At 39.1% G+C, this 26,195-nt stretch overlaps 1 protein-coding gene across 2 annotated transcripts in view; it reads left to right on the forward strand.

The window, feature by feature from the left end:
- The window catches only part of LOC126403767 (mitogen-activated protein kinase kinase kinase kinase 5-like), a 45,191-nt gene that overhangs the window by 17,707 nt on the left and 1,289 nt on the right, over nucleotides 1-26,195 (forward strand). The window contains exons 2-31 of one of the 2 annotated variants that reach the window (XM_050066543.1): nucleotides 3,174-3,231; nucleotides 3,711-3,801; nucleotides 3,881-3,945; nucleotides 5,147-5,202; nucleotides 5,348-5,395; nucleotides 6,715-6,757; nucleotides 7,771-7,843; nucleotides 9,171-9,302; nucleotides 9,687-9,749; nucleotides 9,983-10,064; nucleotides 11,038-11,154; nucleotides 11,449-11,530; nucleotides 12,814-12,866; nucleotides 12,958-13,004; nucleotides 13,084-13,128; nucleotides 13,990-14,010; nucleotides 14,101-14,146; nucleotides 14,757-14,910; nucleotides 15,489-15,589; nucleotides 17,322-17,363; nucleotides 17,781-17,859; nucleotides 17,974-18,050; nucleotides 18,304-18,364; nucleotides 20,446-20,548; nucleotides 20,658-20,716; nucleotides 21,997-22,100; nucleotides 23,769-23,946; nucleotides 24,176-24,244; nucleotides 25,445-25,537; nucleotides 25,908-26,034. In XM_050066543.1, the coding sequence (XP_049922500.1) occupies nucleotides 3,174-3,231; nucleotides 3,711-3,801; nucleotides 3,881-3,945; nucleotides 5,147-5,202; nucleotides 5,348-5,395; nucleotides 6,715-6,757; nucleotides 7,771-7,843; nucleotides 9,171-9,302; nucleotides 9,687-9,749; nucleotides 9,983-10,064; nucleotides 11,038-11,154; nucleotides 11,449-11,530; nucleotides 12,814-12,866; nucleotides 12,958-13,004; nucleotides 13,084-13,128; nucleotides 13,990-14,010; nucleotides 14,101-14,146; nucleotides 14,757-14,910; nucleotides 15,489-15,589; nucleotides 17,322-17,363; nucleotides 17,781-17,859; nucleotides 17,974-18,050; nucleotides 18,304-18,364; nucleotides 20,446-20,548; nucleotides 20,658-20,716; nucleotides 21,997-22,100; nucleotides 23,769-23,946; nucleotides 24,176-24,244; nucleotides 25,445-25,537; nucleotides 25,908-26,034 (2,369 nt within the window). Of the gene's footprint in view, nucleotides 1-3,173; nucleotides 3,232-3,710; nucleotides 3,802-3,880; nucleotides 3,946-5,146; nucleotides 5,203-5,347; nucleotides 5,396-6,714; nucleotides 6,758-7,770; nucleotides 7,844-9,170; nucleotides 9,303-9,686; nucleotides 9,750-9,982; nucleotides 10,065-11,037; nucleotides 11,155-11,448; nucleotides 11,531-12,813; nucleotides 12,867-12,957; nucleotides 13,005-13,083; nucleotides 13,129-13,989; nucleotides 14,011-14,100; nucleotides 14,147-14,756; nucleotides 14,911-15,488; nucleotides 15,590-17,321; nucleotides 17,364-17,780; nucleotides 18,051-18,303; nucleotides 18,365-20,445; nucleotides 20,549-20,657; nucleotides 20,717-21,996; nucleotides 22,101-23,768; nucleotides 23,947-24,175; nucleotides 24,245-25,444; nucleotides 25,538-25,907; nucleotides 26,035-26,195 lie in introns of both variants that reach the window. The other variant, XM_050066533.1, reaches the window with a different exon arrangement.

Genomic DNA, 26,195 nt, shown 5'->3' on the forward strand with positions numbered 1-26,195 from the left:
AGTTGGTTGGGTCAAACAAACCCTGGATTTTCACCCAGGAGCCCACTGTTCCCTTGCCGTGTGAATGTAGAGCCAAACTGTGATGTTTTTTTCTAAACCTAACCATTTGCTGTTGTTGCACAAGGAAATAAACCTAGATACAAGGTGTTATGCAAATGTTGTACGTGTAATTTGAATAAGACTGTATGCATCTAATGAGCAGAAACTGCACATTTCCTGTGAAAACAAAAATGTATTTTGAAAAGACACAACGCATATAACAAATGTAACTTGACAGCAGCAGAGTACCTCATGCATCATATGTAGACGTGAAAGTCCACAGACAAAGCGACAATATTTGACGAGTTGGGAAGGTATTGGTCTTATGCTCATGCTGTAGCCTATAATTTTAAGTGATAATAATAATAACAACTGCATGTGTATTGTTGAGTTTAAGGACTCTTTGGAGATTGTTTTAACTCCACTCTGTAAGGAATAAATAATAATACATGAATTCTAATGGGTTAAAGCTCCCTTACTTCTTGGTAGAAGTTTATGTCTGACATGGAGTGTCTTCCTTTCAGCTCTATACAGGGACTTTTAATCACTATGGCAGTCTAGTTTAATAACACCTGGAGTACAAAACAGTCATTACGTTGCTGCAAAGGAAAATCATCTCGGACCCTTTTAGACAATAATCATGTGTGAAGAAATTTTTCTCTATAGTTTCTGTTTATAAATAGTGTGAATTAGCAAAGAGAAGTGACACCACTTTCTGGTATCACACTTTAAAAGGTCATCGTGTGTGTGTATGTCCGCCTGCATGTGTGTATGTGTGTGTTTGTTACTGTAAATGTGTGTTTTTGTGTGTTTAATGCCTCAGAGTGGTGTGGTGGGCTGTTTGTTGCACTTCACTGATCTGGACAGAAAACATGCAAACGAAGCTCTGCTGCTGCTCCAGAAAACACACCACATTTACAGCGTTCTGTCATCGCTCTGTTTTAATATTTCCATTTTATGTTACTTTGTTCTTTTGTTCCACTACAATTTGTCAGCCAATATTGTACTTTTTACTGCACTAGCTCTATTTTGCAGATTTATATTATTAATACATAATATAAATCCACAAATTTGGATTTATATTATGGTTATATTAAGGTTTTATTATAGTTGAAACTACAAACTCAAATTAGCTCTACCTTTACCACTGGCAACACTAAAGTGATGTAAAGAAGTATTTCACTGCTGTCAGGATGGTCATAAAACTGTCTATGCAGTAGAACAATACAAATACTTCTGAAACTGGTGCTACATGACCAGAGTAAACACAGGAAAAGGGCTGTGACATTTGCATTTCACTCATGAGGTAGAAAACTTACAACTACAAGAATGGCCTGTGCCGTAGCAGACCGATAAATGCTCCTTCTGGAGGGTGACATAACATGAGTTTGTACATTTAACATAGGAAACAATATGGCAACTGGCTGGTAACAAACAATCTCAAATTACAGTTTAACAGTAAGCTACAATGTGCTTCTGAAAAGATTTGAGGCGAGAAATAGGCAACATAGCAACAGAATCTTGGTTCATATTTGTATCAACACTGCTTAGTTTTACCGTTTGATCTCAGTTTTTTCAGCCTCCATTTTGACAATACAGAAAACCATATAACGTCCACTTACTGTTCACAGATTCTCATATTACAGCCAAACAGTGCACTGTAATATGTTTCTGCAGACATTTTAATGCGAGAAATAGGAAATACAGTAACAGAATCTTGGATTGTACTTGATCAGCACTGCCTAGTTTTACAGTTTGGTCTGAGTTTGACAGACAGAGGAGCAGTCACTCTCTTTATACATCCATGGCAACTAAGGAGATTGCGTCATATCATGGCGCCATATCAAGTCATATCATTGGGGTACAACATATTGTAGTGAAATCCTGTCTGCAGCTGCCGAAAGGTTCAACAGGTGGCACACTATCATAAACGTCTGCAGACGGCCTTGAGTCAGAATTATTGACTGTATATAATGAATGTAGCAACTGTGACATTACCCACATGATGTTGGTTTGTGCACTGCCGATCTGAAGCCTAGAGTTGGGCATTTTGGCCGTCGCCATCTTGGTTTTTTGAAGGGTGGAGCTGTGGACGAGCGAGGGGTGGATATGACTGTGGTGATGCCTCACAGACAGCCTGTCACTCAAGTGGCCCTGCCCTTAAATAAAATGTAAATGAGTGAGTAATAAAAAAAAATCGCCCCTGTACGGTTGTCATGAATGATATTAGTTATAGGGAACAAAACCATTTTTTGTAGGTTGCAAACATGTTTATTTCTGCTTTAAAGTTGGGCATTTTATCATGGGAGTTTGTGGGGATTGACCTACTTCTGTAACCAGCCTCAAGTGGCCATTAGAGGAACTGCAGTTTTGAAACTTTTGCATTGGCTTCATTTTTCAGCCTCGGAGGTTGTTGTCATACAAAAACAACAACAACAAGCTATCATTCATAATAAGTCCTATCAGAGTTCAAAGTAAATGTAGGCTATTTTCTTCAAAATACTGAAAGTCTTTGTAGCTTTTTGGTTCTTTACATCTTTAGGTAAGGTGCCATACTGCTTGAGTTCAACAGTAAAGGGTTAGCAACAGTCCTAGAGCCAGCAGATATCCACTGGATAACGATCTGTGTTGAGAGATGAGCAGAGAGATCTGGTTAAATGGAGGAATGTTTACCACAGTTCATTTACACATACTACCCACAATGTTATGACACAAAGCTAATTTTAAATCAGCAAAGTATCCCTTGAATGCATCAATAATCATTATCCAATAATATAATATACTGTACTGTTCTAAAATGGGTCATGCTGCATGATGAGCACTTTTACTTTTGGCACCCACAGGGAATACTTCATCCCCCAAATAACCATATTTTCATCACTTAGTCACCCACTGTTACGCAGAATTCAGGTAGAAAGAGTTGTTTTTCTTTTATGCCTCCATGGTGAATGGAGAAAAGTTTTGAAGAACTGAGCTCATAGAGGACATAGTCGTAGTTATAGTCACAGTAGAGTATTTTTATGTTGTAGTATTGCTACTTTTACTCCAGATGTGAGTACGTCTTCCACCACTGGCATTGACTGGTTGCCACAGTGTAAAGATAATAACCTGTTTATGTGTCTTTGTGTGTTCAGGCACGTAACAAGCAGAATGGAGAGCTGGCGGCCATCAAAGTCATCAAGATGGAACCAGGTGAGAATTTTATGTGATTGTTTATCATTTTAAGAGCAAGGCAGTGAGGTACTGAAAAAAAGCCTATATATATTCTACCCATGCACCTGGATGAAGGTAATAAACATGTTTCCAGCTTATATTTACTCAAGTACTGCACTCAAGTATGCTCACATGGAAGGTTTGGAGTATTAAGAACTATTCTAAATAATAGTTCATAGTTAAATATTCACACATTAGTTCAAAAAAGAGGATAGTGTTTGTTTTGTAGCACATGCTCCTTGTTTCAGGGACCTTTAACTACATTTACAGACCCCTAGTAAAATAACACCTGAGCGGACGTTGCATCTGCCAGTATTATTGAGACAGACAGGAAGTATTCAGATCTAAAATCATATCAGCTTGTAGTGTGTATATATCCACTGACTCCACCTTTGTTCGTATGCAATGTGATGGAAATGATAAACATGTAACCTCTCTCTTTCTGTCCGGCTCCACAGAGGATGACTTTTCTATCATCCAGCAGGAAATCGTCATAGTGAAGAGCTGCAAACATCCCAACATAGTGGCCTATTATGGCAGCTACATACGGTGAGCTGTCTGTCTCTGTGCTTCCTCTCGCTCTCTTATTAATCTCAGATACACAAGTTAACTCTTCTTCTGTCTGCAGAGCCAATAAACTGTGGATCTGTATGGAGTTCTGTGGAGGAGGCTCTCTGCAGGATGTCTACCACGGTGAGTGTGTGTGTGTGTGTGTGTGTGTGTGTGTGTATGTGTGTGTGTGTGTGTGTGTGTGTTTATTCTTCTGAGGCAAAAGTTCTGTCTGTGAATGCACTGTGCCACACCAGACCAATTACTGCTCCTGCGAGCTCCTGTGAGCTTGTACATTTTGACCATAGTCTGTTAACATAATGGATGTAGCTACTGTGTTGTCACCCACTGGTATGTAAACTCCCATTTTGAAGCCTCAAGTTCAGCATTTCAGCCATCACCATCTTGTCTTTTTTTGGAGTCAGAAGTGGTCATATTTGGGCAGGAAGCTGGCACTGTGGTGGAGCTGACTGGATCTGACTGAGAAGTCGAATACACTATCAGCAGACAGCCTGTCACTTATGTGTAACTTTAAGCCTTGAAATGTAAATGGGTGGGTTATATAAAAATCCACCCCCTGTACAGTTGGTCATGAATGTTGAAAATTATCTACAGTATAGACCAAAACCGTGTTTTGTACCAGGCTGTAAACATGTTTATTTCTGCTGTAAAGTTAGGGGGGATTTGTGGGGACTGACTTGCTTCTGAAGCGAGCCTCAAGCTTAGAAGAACTACAGTTTTGGCACTTCCGTAGTGGCTTCATTTTCAGTCATGGAGGCTGACACTTGGTTTTGACAGAGGAAACAACATGGTGGCTAGCTGGTGTCAAACAATCTCGAGGCAGGCGTACAAAAATATGGAAGTACAATCTGTAGTTTAAACAACAGTCCTAGAGCTAGCAAAAACAACAAAAAATAAAAACAACAAACAAACGGTAAATTATCCCTTTAAGACAGACAAAGACATATAACATCGTAAAATACAACTCAGTAAAAATAATTTAACATCTAACTGAGAAGATATGAAATGAATCAGCCTGTAAGCATCTTGAAAGGCTCAGAGCTGCTCCTACTAGCACTCAATACAGGATTATTTTTGACAACCTGACTGACCTAGTCTGAATTAAAATGTTCCACTCCTCAGTTCTGATATGTTAAACAACATTCAAATCACCCTGTAACACATATACACATAACACATATACATTATGCAACCATGTTACTTTTTTTTTTTTTTTTGAATGAAACATGAACTTTATTTGCTAAATATTTCAGTCATGTACTGCACTGCATAGGCTGTAAATTATTATTACACTGAATTATTAAATGTAAATTGTTTTCCACAGTGACTGGTCCTCTGACTGAGCCACAGATCGCCTACATCTGCAGGGAGATGCTGCAGGTAAAGTCGCACTGATTATTAATTACTCATTTCAATTAATAACTTAGGTTTTACTCTTAATAATCTGAAACTGTTGATAATAACGTTCAAGGCACAAAAACCCACTTGTGTGTGTGTGTGTGTGTGTGTGTATGTGTGACACCAGGGATTGGACTACCTGCATGCACAGAAGAAAATCCACAGAGACATTAAGGTGACTTTTATTCTTCATTTTTGTTTCCTGTCTTGTATTTATTTGTGGTAACAGTAGGTGACACTTGAAGACTGCTGTTGAGAAACTAGAGATGTTCCGATACCATTTTTGCCTTCCACTGCATTAAAAAATGAATAAATAAATAAATAAAAATAATAATAAGCTGTATTCTACTAATCTTAAAACTAAAGCCTTGCATACTGTACACATTGCTTTTTTTTTTTTAGAAAATGGCAGCTAAAGTTAGCTTACATTAGCAAGTAGCTGTGACAGTGGTGCATCCATGTGCAGAGTTGAAATATAACAAACAGCTATACTTAAGCACATTTACTCACCTGACCAAAACAAGATGGCAGTTATTTCAGTCATGGACCCAACCACACACAAAATAGTTACAGTCCACGAGACCTGTGTACGCTTTTATCAGCTCACTGTGTAATGTCAGTGATGTTAGGAGGTCTGGAGGATGAGGTCATTTGTAATGATGATCATGTCCACACCTGGCATATTAATCAAGTTTTCTTCATTTGTATGGAGCACATCCAACAGGAGTTTCAATTTTCTGACGATACCTGCAGCCTGCAGGTTCATCCAACCCTTTTATGTAGTAACAGTATATGATTATCTCTGCCTGCCTGCTATCTGAATTTTGCACAAGAAACATGGTGAGGGCTTACCCTAGATTAACTCAGAATTCACACCCTGCCACACACTGGTCTTCTGGGGAAAGTCCTGTGTTTTGTGACCCACCCACCGCCCCCACATGCCTCGTTACAAATTAGGACTGCCTGCTCTTGGATATCTGCTGCCTATGGTCTGACACTTGATCACCACCTTTTAATAAAACCCTGACCATAGCTGAGTGCCATGGGGGTACACGCCCACAAACGGCCCAAATACAGTAAATTAGATGAAACTAAGAAAATCCAGGCAGAGGGCAGAGCCTCTGCGGGAAAGTACACCACCACACACTGAGAGTGGGACTACTGCTGTATAAGTCTATACATCGTTTTTAAGGAAAATCCTCCATAACATATCTTTAAGTAAAGGGTCTGAACTACGTCCTCCACCAGTGAGTAAACTGTACTTAATGTCATGCAGCAGGAAATGAGCCGAAAATGAAGAGAAGATAAGCACATTACAACAATCAGCCCATCAAATGAACTTTTAATTGCACTTTTAGAGCTAACAGTTTTTTATCTCCATCCTGTGTGGGTTCACTTAAAGATCACCGAGTGGGAAAGGAGAGTCTTTGTATGATAAGATGTTTCTCCAGTTGTGTCTGTGTTGATCTTTCTCTCACCCTCTTCTGCCTCCAGGGTGCCAACATCCTCCTCAATGATCAGGGCGAGGTCAAACTAGGTAGGTGGATGTTTGCACTGTGTGCTCTGTGCTGCACCGGTGTGGTTAAGATGAGTCACTCACTGCATGAGCGATGGCCCAATTAACACATCTCTGCTGTCTCGTTTGGATGATATTTAAAGAGTGAAATGGGCCTCTGCAGTTTCCCACTGGTTGAGAATTTACTTGGTGATGGTCTGAATCCAACACTTAATATTTTGCTGCAAAGTGTTTCACTCATAAGCAACATTCTTTATTCTTCTGCAGGTCCTTAAAAGTCCTAAAATGTCTTAAATTAATTTATTTAAATATTGGGCATTAAAAGTCATAAATAGTCTTAAATTTGATTTGGTGAGATCTTAAATGCCACAAACAATTTATCTAGTTTATTTTATTCATCTTTTATTTTCTTTTTGTTAAAATCAGTCCACATTTCTGATGTTACAAATCTTTAAATTTGCCACTAAACCTATTACTGTCTTCTGACTTTATACTTGCACTTAGCTGATAGCAAAATAAAGATGAACCTAACTCATTCTAATAATGACCATAATCCTACATGAAACCTACCGCTGCATGGGACTACATATTTAACTTTATACTTACCTGCAATGCTTGAAAAAGAAGATCTGTCAAATAATCAGTCTTAAATTTGATTAAAATTATCTTGAAAATGTCTTTAATTTAATTTAATTTAAGTATCTGTTACCTGTAGACACTCTGAATCTAGTTGGGCATTCCCTTCTGCTTTAAAAACACAATCACTGTTCAAAAAATCCCTTAAATTAACCCACTTTCTGTTTATGCACTTGAGACATGTGTTAGTGCTTGTTAGTTTGTTGGTGTTGTCGCAGTGTGCAGTAGGAATACAAAGAAATCACTGAATTTGTTTTCAAAGCCTTGATTTTAAAATGATTACAAAGAGTCACTCAAGACTCACAGAGCCTGCCATGTTAAGTGTATTTTTATTTTTAAAATTGAGTGAGTGGTTATTGCGGTTATTATTTATACTATTTGTTTCCTCTGTTGTGTAGCTGACTTTGGGATCTCGGCTCAGATCACTGCCACTCTGGCCCGGAGGATGTCCTTCATCGGGACGCCATATTGGTGAGGTCAAACCCAGATGATCAGTCTCTCTGCAGCTTTGAATATAACAGGTCCTGTAAACACCTGAATGTAAACATTTAGTAAAACATTAACTGCAGCTGATTGTGGGGAGTATATTTCTCCCAACTCGTAAATAAATTAATGTGTAATACCTTATGTATATATATTTAAAGGGACAGTTTCCCCTAAAATCAAAAACACATATTTTCCTCTTACCTGTAGTGCTGTGTATCCGTCTAGAGATATCAGACGTAGAGATTTCTGCCTTCTTTTCAGTATAATGGAACTAGATGGCACTCGGCTTGTGGAGCTCAAGGCACCAAATAATACAATACAAACTCAAGAGCAATGTCTCTTTCCAGAAATCATGATAGAGTTCCTTAAGACAATCCACAGAGCTTGTTGTGAGCAGTTTCATGTAGGAATTATATTATATTCTTTCTAACAAACTACAACTGCTGACTGTATTACCACTCAGAAGGAAGTGTGCATCTACTCATGGATAACAGGGTTGTGCTTGTGACAGGGCAAAATGTAAAGATAAACCACATCCTCCTCCACCAATTGTAATGTTAGCTAGCTCAGTGGTGCTGGCAGAAGATGATGCTTTACAAGGTAAGGCATGCTAATAATGTTAGCATGTTATATTTGTGGGGAAAACGTGTCTAGCAAAAGACAAATGTTTTTTCTGTGAATCTTTAGAGTTATAATTGAGCCAAATTTTGTACTTTTGTTTAATATTGTTGCTATTAAGCCATGTTCTAGGTATGTTAGTTGAATCAATCAAAAATTAGTGCACTTGACAGGAGCTTAACACAGTGGCACAGAAGGTGTAATTGCAGAGAGTATAACACACCAACTCCAGGGAAGGCAGGCTACAGAAATGCAATAAAAGAGAGCAATGGCTCTTTTTTAAAGATTTTTTTTTTAAAAGTCCTCTTTTACATAATTTATTTAATCATAAGATGATTCAAGGCATTAAATAAAATAAGTTTTAAGTTTTAATCTAAGTCTAGATCAATAAATACCACTACATGCAAGAGGAAGCATATGTATTTGGACTATCACTATGAGAGATATTTAGTTTTGCTGCTGAAGATGATTTGAAATAGTTTTTATTGTCGGTAGCAGAATTGCTTCACTTAATAAAAACATTCCTCTTTGTTTCCTCTTTCATGTTTTTACTCAGCCAATGAGATTATTTCTCTTTAGATCAGCTTTGTCTCTGAGCAAAAGTTGCAGTGTAACTACACAGTAGATCCACTCTGTACAGAAAGCCTAACTGTGGTGCAAAAATCAGTTGTTGCTGTTCCTCTTCTGTCCTCAGGATGGCGCCAGAGGTGGCAGCAGTGGAAATTAAAGGTGGCTACAATGAACTATGTGACATCTGGTCCGTGGGCATCACAGCCATAGAGCTGGCAGAGCTACAGCCACCGCTGTTTGATGTCCACCCACTGAGGTAAATACACGCTGACAGACACAACCTCACATGCCTTAGCGTGCACCTCTGCACGTACACACACCACTGTGAGTAAAGAATAAACTATAATTAGCTGGTTGAATCTAATGAGTACATTAAGTACTGCACAATTTTGAGCATTTACATTTTCTGCCACTTAATACTTCTACTCCACCACATCAGGGGGAAATATTGCACCTTTTATTCACTCCAAGTCATTTGTCTGACAGCTTTGCTCTCCTCACTTTTCACACTGCAGTTATTGGCTCAGCTTACACAGAGAGTCTGTTACAGGACAGATCAGGCCTGTGCATAGATATGTGACATCCATGCACATAAACACAAACACAGAGAGATTCTCAATGACTGTATTTTTTCCTGCAGAGTCCTGTTTCTCATGTCCAAGAGCGGCTACCAGCCTCCTAAACTGAAGGACAAGTCCAAATGGTGAATAAAAACACATTATATTTAATAATTAAAACATGGATGCAAATATTGGTCTTATGTTTGTATTTCAAACCTTGCACCGACATTTTCGTAGTGTATATTTACACACATAAGAAGATGAAGACACCCTGAGTTTGTATAGTCTGCATATTAATCAGATTAACAGGGTCTAAGTACAATCATCTATTTTCTTCGATGGTAGAGAATGTTACCAACATACCTCTTGTCTCCAGGTCCTCCATGTTTTATAACTTTGTAAAGGCCATGTTGGTGAGGAACCCGAAGAAGAGACCCAGTGCCTCCAAGATGCTCTCAGTCAGTACCACTCACACATGCTCCAGTTCAGGGTTATACTGTATAGTGTTAGCGCTGCATCAAACAGACGTAATGTGCAAGAAGAAACAAGCTGTCAGTTGAAGGGGGCAAACATTATTTATGGCTAATGCATGGTTTTAAAGATGTAGCAACACTAATTTGTGTACAAACTGTCATGACTGGCAGTTTTAAAAAGACACCACACAACTCGTAGCAGCTATAATTAATGTTTTTGTAACAATAGTTTATCAAGTGGCAATGTGAAAGGTGTGACTCGTAGCGATGAACCTTCAGAGACTTATCACATGAATCCGCAGCTTATCTCGGCTCAATGGAGCTTTGTAGTTTCAGCTCATTGTTTTATCTGTCTGGCTCACAACTTTACAGTTGTGGTTTGACTTCTCTTTTCTCACAGAGTCGTTTTCACAGATAAAACTCTGCAAACCCACTGTACACTATGTGCAGCAGCAGACAGACAGATTTAGAGACAAGCAGCTGAACATTACAGGACATTTAGCGGATAAAGAGACAGATATTTCCATCAGGAGTTGCTAGAGACTAAAAACATATTGGGCTGATATTCATCAGGTGACACAAAGATTTCTAATGAATCACCATGTGTCTCTGTATCTGCTAAATTTGTAAAGAGGGTTTGGGCTGTATCTATTTTTTCATACCTTCATGCCTTACTGACACTTCACAGGGGTATGACGGTACTTGTGTTAAAGGGGGGAAAAAGCTGATCTACTGGTGATAGAGGTCATTGTTATAATGTTCATCATATCAGTTTATAACGTGATGATAAGTCTATGTTGTATTAACAGCTTGGTTTCTGTGTCAACAAGTGGGACTGGACTGAGCTGGTTTTTATCTCCATCCTGCTGCTTATAGTCTCCATCATCTTACTCCTGCTCACTCACTGTTTCTGTTGTCTCTTTCCTCATTATTTGCTTTCTTTGTCCTCTCTCTGCAGCACATGTTTTTGACCCAGCAGTGTCTGAACCAGGAGCTGATCCTGGACCTGCTGGAGAAGTTGCGACACCCTGAGAAACTGAAGACCTGCATGGTGACGGAAGACGACGAGATGGAGGTGTTAATCATATTCTTATTAACACTTTATATGATAAACTGAGATAAAGTGCTCAGTAGATATTAACAGTCTGGTCAATCACTCCTTAGATCAGGCAAAAATGATATTTAATGTGTGATTAATTTTTTTTGTCTCAAAGCTTTTGGTGGTTCAAAATCAATTTCAGATTTGAAATGAAGCTTTAAGATATTTATTTTGCCAACCGATGGTCAGGGTGTCTATCCCAAGACCCTTCCCTCACCTGAGATTATAGACTCTGATGGAATTAATTACATGTTTTCTTGTTGGTTTAAGGTGGCAGTGCCTGGATCATTAAAGAGGATTCAGTCTATCAACAAACACAACCGGGCAGAGAGGACAAACTCTGACATAAGCTGTAAGAAAACACTCTTTCTCATTTTCATTAGTTTCTTTTTCTAGCAGTTTAATAATTCATGACAGCAAAAAACTTTATCTGCTGAAGAAAACGTGCTTTAATTCAGAAAAAGTAGAGTATGTACAATATAGTGGTAGAACTATAAGTAGTAATACTACAGTGTAAAAATGCTTAGTTACAAGTCCAGCATTCAGAAGGATTGACTTATAAATATACCAAAGGGGCTTACACATCAGGGATCTGGTCCCAAAGTGTACCACACCCAAGGCATGAGTCCACTTGAAAATATGGTCTCAGGTGTGAACACTAACAGTACCATAAAGCAAAAGTAGACTGTTATTTAGCACGACTACAAGAAGTTTTTAACAGGTTATGATACAGTTTCAATGTAGTACTGATGCCTCTATATCTGAGGACCAGTTTAAATCAGTCGTACCTAATGTAGAAATGCCCTTAAAGTATGAAAAGTAATAGTGCTCATTATGCAGAGTGGCCCATTTCAGAATAATGTCATATCATTGGATTTTAATTACTGATACATTAATGTGTTCATCACTTTAATTTTGCAGTTGCATTACTTTATGTACTTCATTTGCTGAGAAGCTTAGCTTTGATCTTATTCTATAATATTGCATCATAATTTATTGTTGATTTAAATAATACATTTTATCATTGTTGTATTATTCATCTGAGTCTGCAAAGTAACTTAAATTACCAAATAAATATTGTGGAGTAAAAAGAAAAACAATATTTCCCTCTGTGATGCAGTGCAGTAAAAGTATAAAGCAGCAGAACATACTCAAGTTAAGCACAAGTACCTTAAAATTGCATTTAAGTACAGTTCTTGAGTAACTGAACATAGTCACTTTCCACCGCTGCAATATAACATGCATACAGCATATGGTATGTGAGAAAATTAATCTATTTATGACAACATGAACTCCTTATATCAAAAGTATGTTATAGAGCATATCCATTTAGAGGAAGATGCTATTCATCTTCACCTGTCGCCTTAATGGATACTTTTTTTTTTATCACATTTCTGTTTTCATCTTCATTGAAGCTGTCAGTATTACTGAATACTACTGAAATATTCCAGCCGTCATTTCACTCATCCTGCGGTCTCGGATCATTTATTTCAGCTCTGTTTCCCTCTGTTTGTTGGATGATAATAATGTTGGTGAAAGGACATTTATTTTGCTCTTATTTAAGTTTCACTGGATAAATGAAATTTAGTGTTTATTTTGATTTAGTCAGATGTTAACTCTTTTTGTGTTGCTCAGTGGAACAGATTTACACTCGGAGGCCTGTGAAGAAAGAATCACCAAACACAACAGTAAGTTTCTAACACTTTTAATGTTGCCAACAATATACATTACAAACAAAAATATACAAACAAAACAAATTTTGCATGGTTTCTCTTACAGTTAAGACCTTCAGTGGGATCAACCGGCAGCAGCAAGAGTCCAGTGAGGTAACTGGACCACAGGTCACACACATGGAGTCACATTAAATATCTGGTTAAAATATCTAACCCCTCTTTTCTCTCTCAGAGATCAGGACACAGACTCAGACGATGACTATGATGACGTGGATATGTAAGAAAACATCAGAAACATGTTTAACAAATGGTTATATTCACATACTTTACAGACACAGGTCTTAACTATTCAGTGGTGGAGGAAGTATTTAGAGCTTTTACTTAAGTGAAGGTAGCAGTACTACAGTGTAGACATATTGTGTTACAAGTTAAAGTCCTTTCAGAACTGAACTAACGTGAAGTCCACAGCAGTATGTGAGTTTATATGTAGCAACAACATTGTGCAGAAACCTACGTCAGGTCACGTAGGAAACAATTCTCAGAATGTACTCATGCGGAATGAAAGAAATTAATTACATTACTGGATTATTATTCTGGATCATTATCATTATTATTATTATTATTATTCTTATTATTCATTTGTATTAATCACCTAATCAGCAAAGTAATTAAAGTTGTCAAATAAATATACTGAGAGTTAAAAAGTACAATATTTCCTTCAAAAAGTAGTTGAGTAGGAGTATAAAGCAGCATAAAATGGAAATATCCAAGCACAAGTACCTCAAAATTGTACTCAAGTACACCACCAGAGTAAATGTAGTTAGTTACTTTCCACCACTGAATATTTTCTTATTTTGTAATTTGTTGAAGCTCAGGAGAAATATTTGATAGTGTGTCATATTGGCAGTATTAATGTTCCTATATTTTCCTCTTTATATAGAGTCAGTCATATTCAGTATGATTTTAAGTATAATTTTACTTCTTCATATGTCATTTGTGTATGTTTTATGTATGTATGTGTGTTTAATGTCCAATCTGTAGAGTAAAGGGAAAAGTTTGAATTAAAAATATTTATATATTTACAGTATAGTAAAATAGATTTCACTGACGCTTTATCTCTGTGTTTTGTCCACCTCAGCCCTACGATGACGGCCACCCGGTAAGTCTCAATAAACATAAGCTCACATGTATTAATGTGTACCTGTATCATTAACACACCAGACTGAACCAACACTCTCTCTGCCAACAGTCTCATAATGCCACCAGATGATACTCCGCCTCCACTTCCTCCGAAGGTGATTATTAATAACCTACACGTAAAATAGTATATCTGTATGTGTTCACTGCAGTGACTGTGGCTTTATATTTAAAGGTACAGTGTGTAGGATTTAGGGAGCAATATATATATATATATATATATATATGTTTTCTTTAGTCTATAATCACCTTAAAATAAGAAATGTTGTGTTTTCGTTACCTTAGAATGAGCAATGTATATCTACATAGGGAGCAGGTCCCCGCCATGTTCCACCGCCATGTTTCTACAGTAGCCCAAAACGGACAAACCAAACATTGTTTCTAAATAGGGCCATTCGTGTTTTGGCGCCGGCCACTGTAGTTAGCAGCCCCTCTGTAATGAGCAGTGTCAGGAAAACACCTTTTTTTTTTTAACCACTCTCTGATAAACACAATGTCTCCAAGATCAGGATAGACGAACTCGCATTACTGACTGCATGTACTCAGTTGCAGTTGCATCATGCCTCACACATCTAGTTTTCTGGAACACATCAAACTCCTTCCTGCTTCCTGTCATTTTCACTTTTTGGATAAGAGGCAGTTCATATACTGTTAAAAATGTAAATGCAGAGGACGCTCATCATATCCTGATGTTGCCTGTGTTTGCAGCCCAAAGCTCGGACCAGCTCAGAGGAAAGCATGACAGGAGAAGACGACCGGGCAAGGAAACCCTCCTCTCTGTACGCCCCCTCCCCTCTCATCAGGACCTCCAGTGGGACCCAGGTCCGACCTGCGCTCCAACCACGAACTTCACGACACTCAGGTGAGCTGCCTCACCTTTACACTGGAGACCATGAAGAGGAGTACATTTACTCAAGTACTTAAGTACTAATTTGAGGTTCCTATACTCTACTTGAGTATCTCCATTTATACTATTTCATAAAAAATCCCAGAGGCAAATATATTCTTTTAGTTACTTTACAGATTCTAATATTTCATACCCTTCCTGTCCAGTGAAACCCACCTCTCCTGATTTTTTTTAATTTTAAATTAGTTTTTTTCTCATAACCTCAAGGATTAAGTGACAGTGACCATTTCAATGCAGACTGGCTACGTTTAGAGTTGATACCTTAAAGGAGCAGTGTGTAGGATTTAGTGGCCTCTAGTGGTGAGGATTGCAGATTGCAACCGGCTGAGTCTCCTCCCATGACATGAGCATAAACTCCTGCTTAGGATTCCTTCAGCATTCACTGTTCAGTATCCATAGAGAACAACAGTGGCCAACACCTGGTCCATTTGTTTAGGAGAGGAAGAGACCTCTGCATGTTTTCTGTTGTTGTAGTGCAGTTTCTGACTGAGTGTGTGTGCGTGTGTGTGTGTGTGTGTGTGTGTGATTGCTAGACCCTACATCCTTCCCTGTCCAGCGGATTGACAACCAGGCAGACCTCCTTCCTCCTGAGCTCCCCCCTAAAGGCATACGCAGACGGCAACCACCATCAAAGGTAGAACTGTGCCTCTACACCAGTGGTGCAATGTTATTAAGGTCATTTACTTAAGTACAAATTGGAGGTACTTGAGTCAATTCTTTTCTTGGCACTTTTTACTTCTACTCCACTTCATCTCAGAGGGAAATATCCTACTTTATAGGCAACTACATTTACTAGGCAGCTCTAGCAACTTTACAAATTAAGATTTCTGTTCCATTGGGTAACGTTAGCTTTGTGATGCTAACAGTTAGCCCTGTCACTGTGTGTATAACTTACACAGAGCTCCAGTAATGTGACAAAATTGCAAGGTAGGCGCAGAATTCACAGGGATATCCTGAATTTGTGTTAATTGTTGCAATTGCAACATCACAACTGCCTAGAGGGAATGATTATTAAACACGCGCTTCCCAGGCATTTGTAGCAATTGCTAACTTCACTCACTTATTAGGCAGTCCAGCTGCCAGCTAACTGCATATGCCAATAGACCAGACTGCATAAAAAGAATACAACACAAATTCTATAGATATCAATTTCACGTGTTTGGATGATAATTTCGACATTTCTGTTGAAGTCTTGTTAAAAAGCATTTGCTTTATGGACATGTCTAATAATTATTGTGCAACCTTGCCTGAAACTGAGTGTTTTCGATGCCTCATCAAATGAAGGTTGATCACCATCATGTCCCGTCAGTCTTCCCCTGTCCAAGTGGATCAATGTCCCAACAAAGTGGCCGGACATCTATACATGTATAGATCTTTGGATTATGATACGTATTGGTATTGTTATGTTAATTGCTGTCTGAAAATAACTAGCCTGTTGACAGCCCACTGTTTAATCTGTAGGCTCACATTTAGTTGGAGACAACATTCTGATGCTGCTGTACTGTATGATAGTGTCACTGCAGCAGCCTCCCACCCGAGCTAATATTAGCTCTCCATCAGTAGTAACTGATGTCAGCATCATTAAGAGAGTTACCACAGTGACAGTGAATATTGGCGTATCTGAGGTGCCTCAGATCTCAGTGTGACGCTTTTCGGCATTTTTCTGTTTCTCTCCTGAGGTGAGAGCGAGTATCTTTTCCCCAAAAGTGGGCAGGACTTTGGCGCTGATGCAATGCCAGTCTGGTCTTTGTGTATCAGGTGGTACTAGTGATTTTTCAACAGTCACGCAGAGCAGCACTAGATTTTAAATTAGTAACACACAGAACGAATTTGTGTTATTTCAGACATGTTTTGGGTTTTTATGAATATATCAAAACTTCCAAAACATGCTGTTAAAACTATGTCAATGGTTGAAGTTAATTTTCCTGTAAAAACATGGTTTCAGCTTCACACACTTTGCCTATGAATAATGTTAATAATTTCAACGTTTGGATAATAATGTTAAGGTAAAACAGAAAAACATTGTGAAGGTGTCACTTTGGGCTCTGGATCATTGAGAGGAACATATCTCACTATTGCCACTATTTTTGCAGTTGTATTAGTACTTATACTTAAATTAAGGATGTGAATACTTCATCCACCCCTGCTGTACATAAGCTGCTATTATAACTGTTGTGTAGAAGACACAGAAACTGTGTTAAAATAAGAGAAAGTAGAAGAAAGTAGAGATGAAATCAGCGCAGGTGTAACAGGAATGACTGTCAGTTTATGGTTGAGATTTACAGAGGCTAATGTTGAGCTGTAGTTTATGTAGACTTTCCGTTTCTTCTTCAAACCTATCATGAGCTCTTCCTTTTTGCTCTCAGGACCCAGCTGAGTGTGTCAGCCCCGTCATGAAGAAACCTCCTGTGAGTTTTCATTGCTTCTTTTTTGTTTCTCTTATCATCGCCACTGCTGAGTGTCTGAGATGTGTTTGGTGTTTCACCTGTTATGATTTAAAGGAGCAGTGTGTAGGATTTAGTGGCGTCAAACCACCTGTTCATCTCAAGCTCCTTTTTACCCTCACTCATGAACAAGACCCCAAATTACTTGAACTCCAGATACAATACAGCCAATACAGACATAACAACAGATAATCATTAAATATCTAAATACACAATCATCACTGAAACAGTTTTAATTTTGTAAGAGTCCTGAAGGTGTTTAGTAGTGGGCTATACGACACAGATTAATACAATCATTTTAGTATGGGACTTTATGTAGAGACTTGAAGTTGTATCACTGGGGACAAAATGAATAATTGAATGACCCTCATCTCTCTCCAGGTCTACTTTAAAAAGATCTTCCACGGCTGCCCTCTTAAACTAAACTGCTCCACAACGTGGGAGAACCCAGCCACCAAAGGTTGTATCATCCACAGAATAAAGCACACAGTAAATTCTCTGCTCTCTCTCATGCTATCAGATTTCTGTTTTATCTGTCTGACCAGCCTGTGTTTCCTCTCTCTCTCTTCCTCAGACCAGCATCTGATCCTGGGGGCAGAGGAAGGGATCTACACCCTGAACCTGAGCAGCTCAGAGGCCACCATGGAGCTGGTAGGCCTTTTGTCTCATTTAATACACAGAGCCAGTATATGACATATATATGTATATGTATTTGCTAATAGTTTCGCTTTAGTAAGGTTTTGACTGCAGGAGTTTTACTTGTAGTGTAATATTTTCACAGTGTGGTATTAGTAAAGGATCTAACTACTTCTTCCACTGTAGAAGAAGAAGTAAGGCTTTTGAAAGAGACACCGGAGCAATAAGGAAGCAGTGACTGAAAGGATGCCTCTTTTTTCTCTTTCAGTTGTATCCAGGGAAGTGTACCTGGGTCTACACCATCAATAACATCCTCATGTCTGTTTCAGGTAAATTTAAATAGTGTTAAATATGAACTGGATCCTCATTTAGTTGTGTGGCTCTGTTCTCTGACACTTAAAGAACAGACTAAAGAGCTGCTAACAAAGCAGCCGACATGTTTAAGTTCATAGCTAAGGATTTCTTGTTCTCTGCGCATTGGCTAACTGACTTAGCTACAGTGGCTCACTAACACAAGCTAAGAGCTTTAATTAATCCTTTAAATCTCTTTATTTTTACCACAATGTGTTGCTTGTTGGGCTTTTATTCTGTCCTGGTCTTTCAACAGATTAGAGTTTAAGCAGAAATAATTTAATTTGTTGTGTTAAACATCAGTGGTCTGAGCCAGAATCTTAAGAAAGAGGTCGAAATCTGGATGAAGATATAAATATGCCTTCATTTATCATATTCCTTTGTCATATTATTAGTTTGCTCAGTGGCCTTTGCCGTCAGATATGGACACACTGCAGCCTTTAGGCAGTGAGGCAGTGGTATGAGACACACCTTGCAGCAGCATTTTTTTGATGCTCCGAGTAACTGCTGTTGCATTCAGAATGACAAAGTCTCCATACTGCAGGTGGGAGAGGAGGAGTATGGGTCAAACAAACTCCAGACTTTCACCCAGGAGATCGCTGTTTGTTTCCTGTGTGAAACCAAAAGTCACTCAAGTTATTTTAATGTAGTGTGCTAGTATGTGTAGTACACTACGCTTGTGACTTATGTCAAGTAACGTATAAGATGGATGTTGTGGTGACATTACATCATGTTAGTAACAAGCGTGCTTTTATTGCTTTAACTAAGGAAATAAAACTAAAAAACAATTCTTGGCCTTTATATCAACTTTATTTTGAAAGGAGAATGCATGCATTTAACAAGAAGAGACTGTACATGTCCTGTGAAAACAGAAGTTTAATTTGAAAAGACAGAATGCATGTAACAAGTGTAAAATGACATACCATACCTGATCGTCCAAAACTGATGCAGAAGGGTACCTGGTGCATCACATTTTGACATGTAGGGCCACTCATATTTGATGAGTTGGAATGAGAGTGTGTGCATATCATACTATTCAAGAAGCAGGTCAGTGACCTAATGTACATTACTGCCATTTAGATGCAGGGTTCCCAAGGTCATGGAAAACCTACAAACATCATGAAATTTCCCCATCACAATTTTCAGGCCTAGAAAAGTCATGGAATTTTGTTGCGTGTAAAGAAATTGTTATTGTAATCTTCCATGGGTAATCTTCCAAGTAATGGCAAATGTATTTATTGCAGCTGTAGATGTAACATAGCTCTAATATGATGTGTGAACTTGGATTTAAAATTTGGTTTCCCATCCAGAAAAGCATCAGTGACCGTTGATCATTATTGAACCACAACAGTGCAACTGGGCTCTTAATATTGAGTTAGTCTGTTTTTCTTTTGGCTCTCTGCAGTCGGCTCAGTGGTCAGGGGATAATTGCACTGCGATTTGTGAGTCCATAGTACACTCAGCTGATATTCCAGCAGTGCTAACCCTAGACTAACATTCTGAAGAAGAGCTTTGCTACAGCAACACATTGCCTGTTAATTCCAGCTTGTTATAGACACTATAGTGCACTTGTAAGTGAAAGAGGAACCTGTAAATCTTCACACATTTGGATGCTACGCTTTCAGTTTCTTGTACCAATGACTGCTGATGTCTTCTGTTCTTAGTCAGCTGTTGCTCAGAGGGATCTTTGTCTCTTTCAGTTGTCAGTCTGGTTGCACCACTGAACAGTCTTTTGTTTTCCATGTACAAAACAACCCCTTCATACTAAATCTCATCTGTTTGTAAAGAGGACTGTCTGCAACCTAAAAGCATCAAAGACCCTTCAAACAGGAGGAGTCCTCTCAGACATCTGACTGGACCCAATCAAAGTTTTGTGGCAGCAGATTTTACAAACTTTTGAACAGTAGTCGACACACGTGATGCTAAAACTGGGTGGTTCAGTAGTAAGCACGTATGCATGTTTTCTGCATGTTTGCAATGCTTAAGTTCAGGTGGTTTGGAGTCTCTACACCCTGTAATAAAACTAACTTTCAGTCTGCGCCTGCTTTTGTGTCTGCAGGTAAATCATCGCAGCTTCACTCTCATTCACTCAAGGAGTTGTACGAACAGGCTCGAAAAGACCAGAGGATGGTTTCCTTGCCGACACACAGACTGCTACCAAGGTAACACTGGACTTTCTCTCTCTCTGGTTTGATTTGAAGATAATGTCTCAAAAAAAAAAACATATTTGCTAATGCCAGGTGATTTTTTACACTTGTATTTTGTCTTCAGGAAATGTGCAGTGACGAGTAAAATACCTGATACCAAAGGCTGCAAGACCTGCGCAGTTGGTAAGACAAAATTTATAACAACAAAAAAAAGTTTTATGTTTCAATGTCTGTGCAGAGTCTATTTTTGTTATGCATATTATTACATTTAGGCATTATGTCACTCCCTTTACTGCAATATCAGTGAATCCTTCAAATGCAGTTGCACAGGATGATTCTCTTTAAATTGTTATTAGCCCTTTTTGAAACTAAATTAGCTGCACACTAGTTTGAGGATTTAAACTGTATAGTCTCAAATAAAGGCTGGCAGTCAAATAGAATTAGGTGCCAAATACAGAAAAAAGAAAAAAAAACAAGAGTAGATAGACTCCTGGTGCCTGTCATATGATGTGTACATTTTCAGCACTATAATTTTGTAAATTCAGCAATGTAATTATGATATTTTCAGCAATTTGTTGTTCCGGATCACTCATCACAAATCAGTTGGTGACGCTGTGTCATCTTCAATTTGTGGAGAAAACATTGTTTTTCTCGCATGCCTCATTAGAAAATGGTAGACATATTGATTTGCTGACTGATTGGGGTCCACATTTAACAACAAAATTATATCAAAACATCCATTTACAAACTCTCACAAAACTCCTGCAGTTTAATCCAAGTCTCCTTTATCCAGTCGTATGCTCAGCACTTCACAAACACATGCAAAATATCAGTATTGGAGTCTAGCTTTAAAGAGAGCATAGATACAGTTCACTTTCGGTTCTCTGTAAATTTCACACTTTACAAAGTGTGAAATTGACAGGCGTTTATTGTCCCATTTTAGTCAGTGTGTGTGTGTGTGTGTGTGTGTGTGTGTGTGTGTGTGTGTGTGTGTGTGTGTTAATGTACCAGCCAAATTTTATTTTGTAGTCATGTAAATTCACCACAAGAAGGCAGTCCCTACATTTGAAGTAACATGTGGGAGTGCTGCAAATGTTTCACAATAAAAGCCTCATTAGGAAATGAAGGGTTTGGATTCTGTCCACTGACATGCTAGAGGCTTTTAATTTAAAATGGATACTGGAAGTGCTGAGTTTATATTAACAGTGTAATGCAGTAACAGCGATTTAACAGGGCAAACAGGAGCAGATCGGAAAAGGAAGAGGCGTCACACTAAAATATGAGTAAATATACTTATTAGAGTGAATATATCTCTAATATTTAAGCCTGCTTCAAATAAAGGCCTGGTGCCCTCTGCGGCTGAGGTTAATAATTAGGAATTTGAGAATTAAACTACATTAATAAAACTAAATGAGGCAGATTCCTGTTTGGAGAGAGAACCAACTGAAAGTTGTCTCCTGCAGCAGGTAGCATGCAGCGAGGCTGTGTGTTCCTGTGCTGTGGTCTGGAGTCCAGCGTTGTGCTGCTGCAGTGGTACGAGCCCATGCACAAGTTCATGCTCATTAAGGTATGTGTGTAAAAACTGTCAATATTAAAAAATGTGTTCTGTAATCTAATATTTCTGGAAAGCAGAGGGTAAGATGTATTTCACTCTGCGGTGAAAAGTTACTATGTACAGTTACTCAAGTACTGTACTTAAGTGCAGGTCCAAGGTACTCAAGGTACTCAAGTATTTCTCAAACAGGTACAGTGTAACATACTTTGATAAAGGAAAACTGCTAAATTGGAGATTTATTATGAAAATAAAACAATATGTGCAAGTTGAGATGATGTCTATTGATGCCATGAGTTTATCTTTGTAAGTTTTTTGTTGGACTGCTTCAAGGATAACCGCTGCATTTTTTTTAACCTAGACTCTATTTTTTTGTGAAAATTGGTCAAAGATGTAGAGCTTAGATCGGGCCCAAAAAATCCAGCCCAAACCCACCCAAGCCCGTGCATGTTCTGTCCGAGCCCGGCCTGGCCCTGCCCGGCCCTTTAGCTGTAGCCCGGTTTAAACCTGACATTTTTTTTAAGGATACGAACGTGGACATTGAAGGCTGACTCTCATCTTTCTTTCCATGGCAAGCCTTCCTCATGTGCGTGGCCAGTGGTGCCGTCAAGGGGGGGCCATGGTTAGTGTGATAAGTAGTTGGTTCCATAGCCTAGGTGTATTATGTGTCATATGTATTATGAGGAGCCCAACCCATCCGAGCCGGAGGATAGTGGCGGGAAATTACGGCCCGAATCGGCCCATGGGTCGGGTCGGGTCGAGTTCGGGCTCGGGCAGAGAATTTAAGCTCTACAAAGATGATGTGAACAAAAATTGCTTTAACTGGGCCAGTATTGAGCAAGTGTCCAGCGGCCAGCAGCCGTGGGACTGGCTGCAATGGAAGTACACAGGGACAATTGAACATTGTCACAGTATGTCCATTAAAAGTAGTTATTTTTACCACTGACAGGCTCAGATTGTTAATATAAGTGTATGAAGTGTCTCTTTACCTTTAACTTGATCGGGTCCGTTTGTTATTGCCTCGTTGAGCGGAAGTCACCTTCTGAAATATCAAGAGATGTCACTTGTTGCTGTCAGACAACAGTGGAAACGTGTAAGATTTGGAGAGAGTATAATAACTGAATCAACTGAAAGGTAAAGAGATACATACAGTAAGACAGTTAGAATAACAATCTGAGCCTGTCAGTGGTGAAAATAACCACTTTTAATAGAGAAACAGTGAGGATGTTCAATTGCCCCATGTGCTTTCATTGCAGCCAGTCCCGCATCTGCCGGCCACTGCCCGCTCACTCAATACTGGACCAATTTCAAAAATTGTTGTTCACATCAGTCTCTTTGACCAGTTTACACAGGAAAATAGGGTACAGGTTGAAAAATGCCAAAGTTACCCTTTAACACTGGATGCAGCCAATAAAATGACTGCTGGCAGAGAAATAAAGCATTTTATGGCCACTATTAAAGTTAAGGGTCAGCATCAGACCTTTGACCTCACAGTGGTTATGGTTTTGAGAACAGACCCTCAGTGGAACACCGTGCTGCAGCTGAAAGATTGCAGGTTTAAGTGTCCTTGAACAAATCACTTAACCTGTCTGCTTTCCTTGCTGCCTTATGTGAGATTGTAAAACCACCCAGTGATATTTAAAAGCAGATTAAACTCTTGACTTTCCTCTCCCATGCTTGTAGCATTTTGACTTTCCCCTGCCCAACCCTCTGCGGGTGTTTGAGATGGTGTCCGTGCCCCAGCAGGAGTACCCGCTGGTGTGTATCGGTGTCTCTCGCGGGTCCAATCCCAACCTGCCTGTCAATGTAGAATACATCAACCTCAACTCCAACACATCCTGGTTCACCAACACTGGCCTGGGTACGTTGATTCTACATACATCAGGCTACTGATGATTTAAGTCTTTGACTTTCAGGGAGCAGCCTTAAATTACACATTACATTATCAGTTTAACAAGAAAAGACAAAAAAGGCAAATGTAAGGGTCATGAAATGAGTGAAATGGAATAAAACATAACCTAAAACAAACAAAATAACAATAACTGTGCGTGTGTGTGTGTGTGTGTGTGTGTGTGTGTGTGTTCTTACAGAGAGACCTTGTCCAGATGTAGTTCAAGTAAACCAGTTGGACAGCAGTTCACTGCTCGTCCTCCTAGAAAGTAAGTAAAACCTTTAACACCTTTAACAAGTGCTCACATGACAGACACACCAAACCAAGAACCAGTGGCGGCAGAGGCTGACTGTTGCATCGCCTCACATCATCTGTGTCTCAGCCAAAAAGTTACACTTGAACACATCGCAGAGACTACAGTCGATGGCCACCTAGCACGTACGTTCTGCGCCTGCATGAAAGGAAATAACTCTCCATACCAGCAGTCGGCAGTAGTCTGTATTCATCATTTAAAAATGGAAACCAGAAGAGCCACAGCATGGGTTCAAGACACTAGTCAGCAAGTTAGCATATCAACAACACAACCATATGCTGAAAGAACAAAGCACATTTACTGTGTGCTAGGGAACAATAACGCAAACAGTTATAAACCATTTTCACTAAAGAGCTCACTCGCTAAAAAAACCCTCTTATTATAACAAATTTGTTTCGACCTCACCAACTCTGACTTTAGCTGTGTTTGCTTTCCTCACTTCGCTTCTACTGACCTGAACTGACAATCAGAATGATTTCACTCACTGAAGGGCTCCGCTGTCTCTTACGCTGATTCAGCATGCTAAGTCGAAAAACATTGTTCATTCAGCTCCAACAAAACATTTATTTAAACACAGCTGTGTTACGCAGATGCACTGCCTTTTAATATGGCAGGGCTTAATTCAGCTCTTTTCAAAGAGGCTGTGTGAAATAAAAACAAATCTTGTATGCACACTAAGTAAAGATCTACCAGAATTCAGGTTATATCCACCTCGCTGCTGATTGGTCAATACCACTCACTGCCCACCAAATGAGAGAAAACACACCTTAAAGCCTGTTTTGAGGAAACATGTCATTCTACCTGGAAACTGTTGCAAAAGACTGCACGCTATTATCAGATTGCACATGCCCATATGACAAGGGCTGACTAGTGCCAATGATGAGGGACGCACTGCAAAGACTGGATGACAGATGCTCACCAACAGCCTGAGATTGACCAACAGCTGTCTGTCAGCTTGGTGTGTCAGGGCCCTAAGACGTCAAAAGAACATCTATAAAAGTACTGCAAGAACATGTTTGGTTGAAAAATGGAGTTTGTTCAGGGATTGCTACATTCAAGTGTTTGTTAAACAGGGTGAGGATGAGATATATAATAGTGTTCAGTGTACTTCTACTATTACTGTCTGTGGTGATACTAAGCATCTCTCCTCCACAGAGTCGGTACATATAGTCGGTCTGGAGGGGGAGTTGAAGAGCAGCAGGTCTATGACCCATGAGACCACCTTCTCTCATGATGTTGAGTCTATAGGTAAGAACATTAGCAGTAACTAAGTACATTTACTCACGTGCTGTACTTGAGTAAAAATTGGAGGTAGTTTACCGGAGTATTTCCATTTTGCATCTTCATACTTGTAGCCTACTTCAGAACGTGTCAGAATAAATATTGAACTTTTAACTGTACATTTATTTGACAGATTTATTTAGTCAAGTGAAAACCATGTCATTTCAGATGTTTGTGATAAACTGAAGGATGAAGTGCTCCTTTATTTTCACAGCATGGTGTTTTTACTTTTACACAAGTAAAGGATCTGAATATTTCTGCACCTGTGCAAACAAGTGAAGGCTGATACTATAGATGAGTAGCACTCAGCATTGACTCTGTCTGTCTGTCTGTCCAGTGTATTTTGAGGAAACGCTGCTGGCAGTGTGGCGTCACGGCTGGCAGAGGAGAGGACAAGGTTTTTCTGAGGTGCTGGAAGAAACCACCGACCACAGAAAGATCTACCGGCTGGTGCAGTCAGACAGGTACAGCATGTCTTCACTCATTCACTTCTGTGGTGTTCATGTCTGGTTTCTTAAATTCTCGGGTAGTTTCTATAGATGGTCTCTTAAATTTAGAATTTTTCAACGTTTTTGAACTTTTTGGCTCCATGCACCACTGACCAACTTTCATGGAAATGAACAGG

The sequence above is a fragment of the Epinephelus moara genome, chromosome 2 (assembly GCF_006386435.1).
Source record: "Epinephelus moara isolate mb chromosome 2, YSFRI_EMoa_1.0, whole genome shotgun sequence".
NCBI classification, from domain to species: domain Eukaryota; kingdom Metazoa; phylum Chordata; class Actinopteri; order Perciformes; family Serranidae; genus Epinephelus; species Epinephelus moara.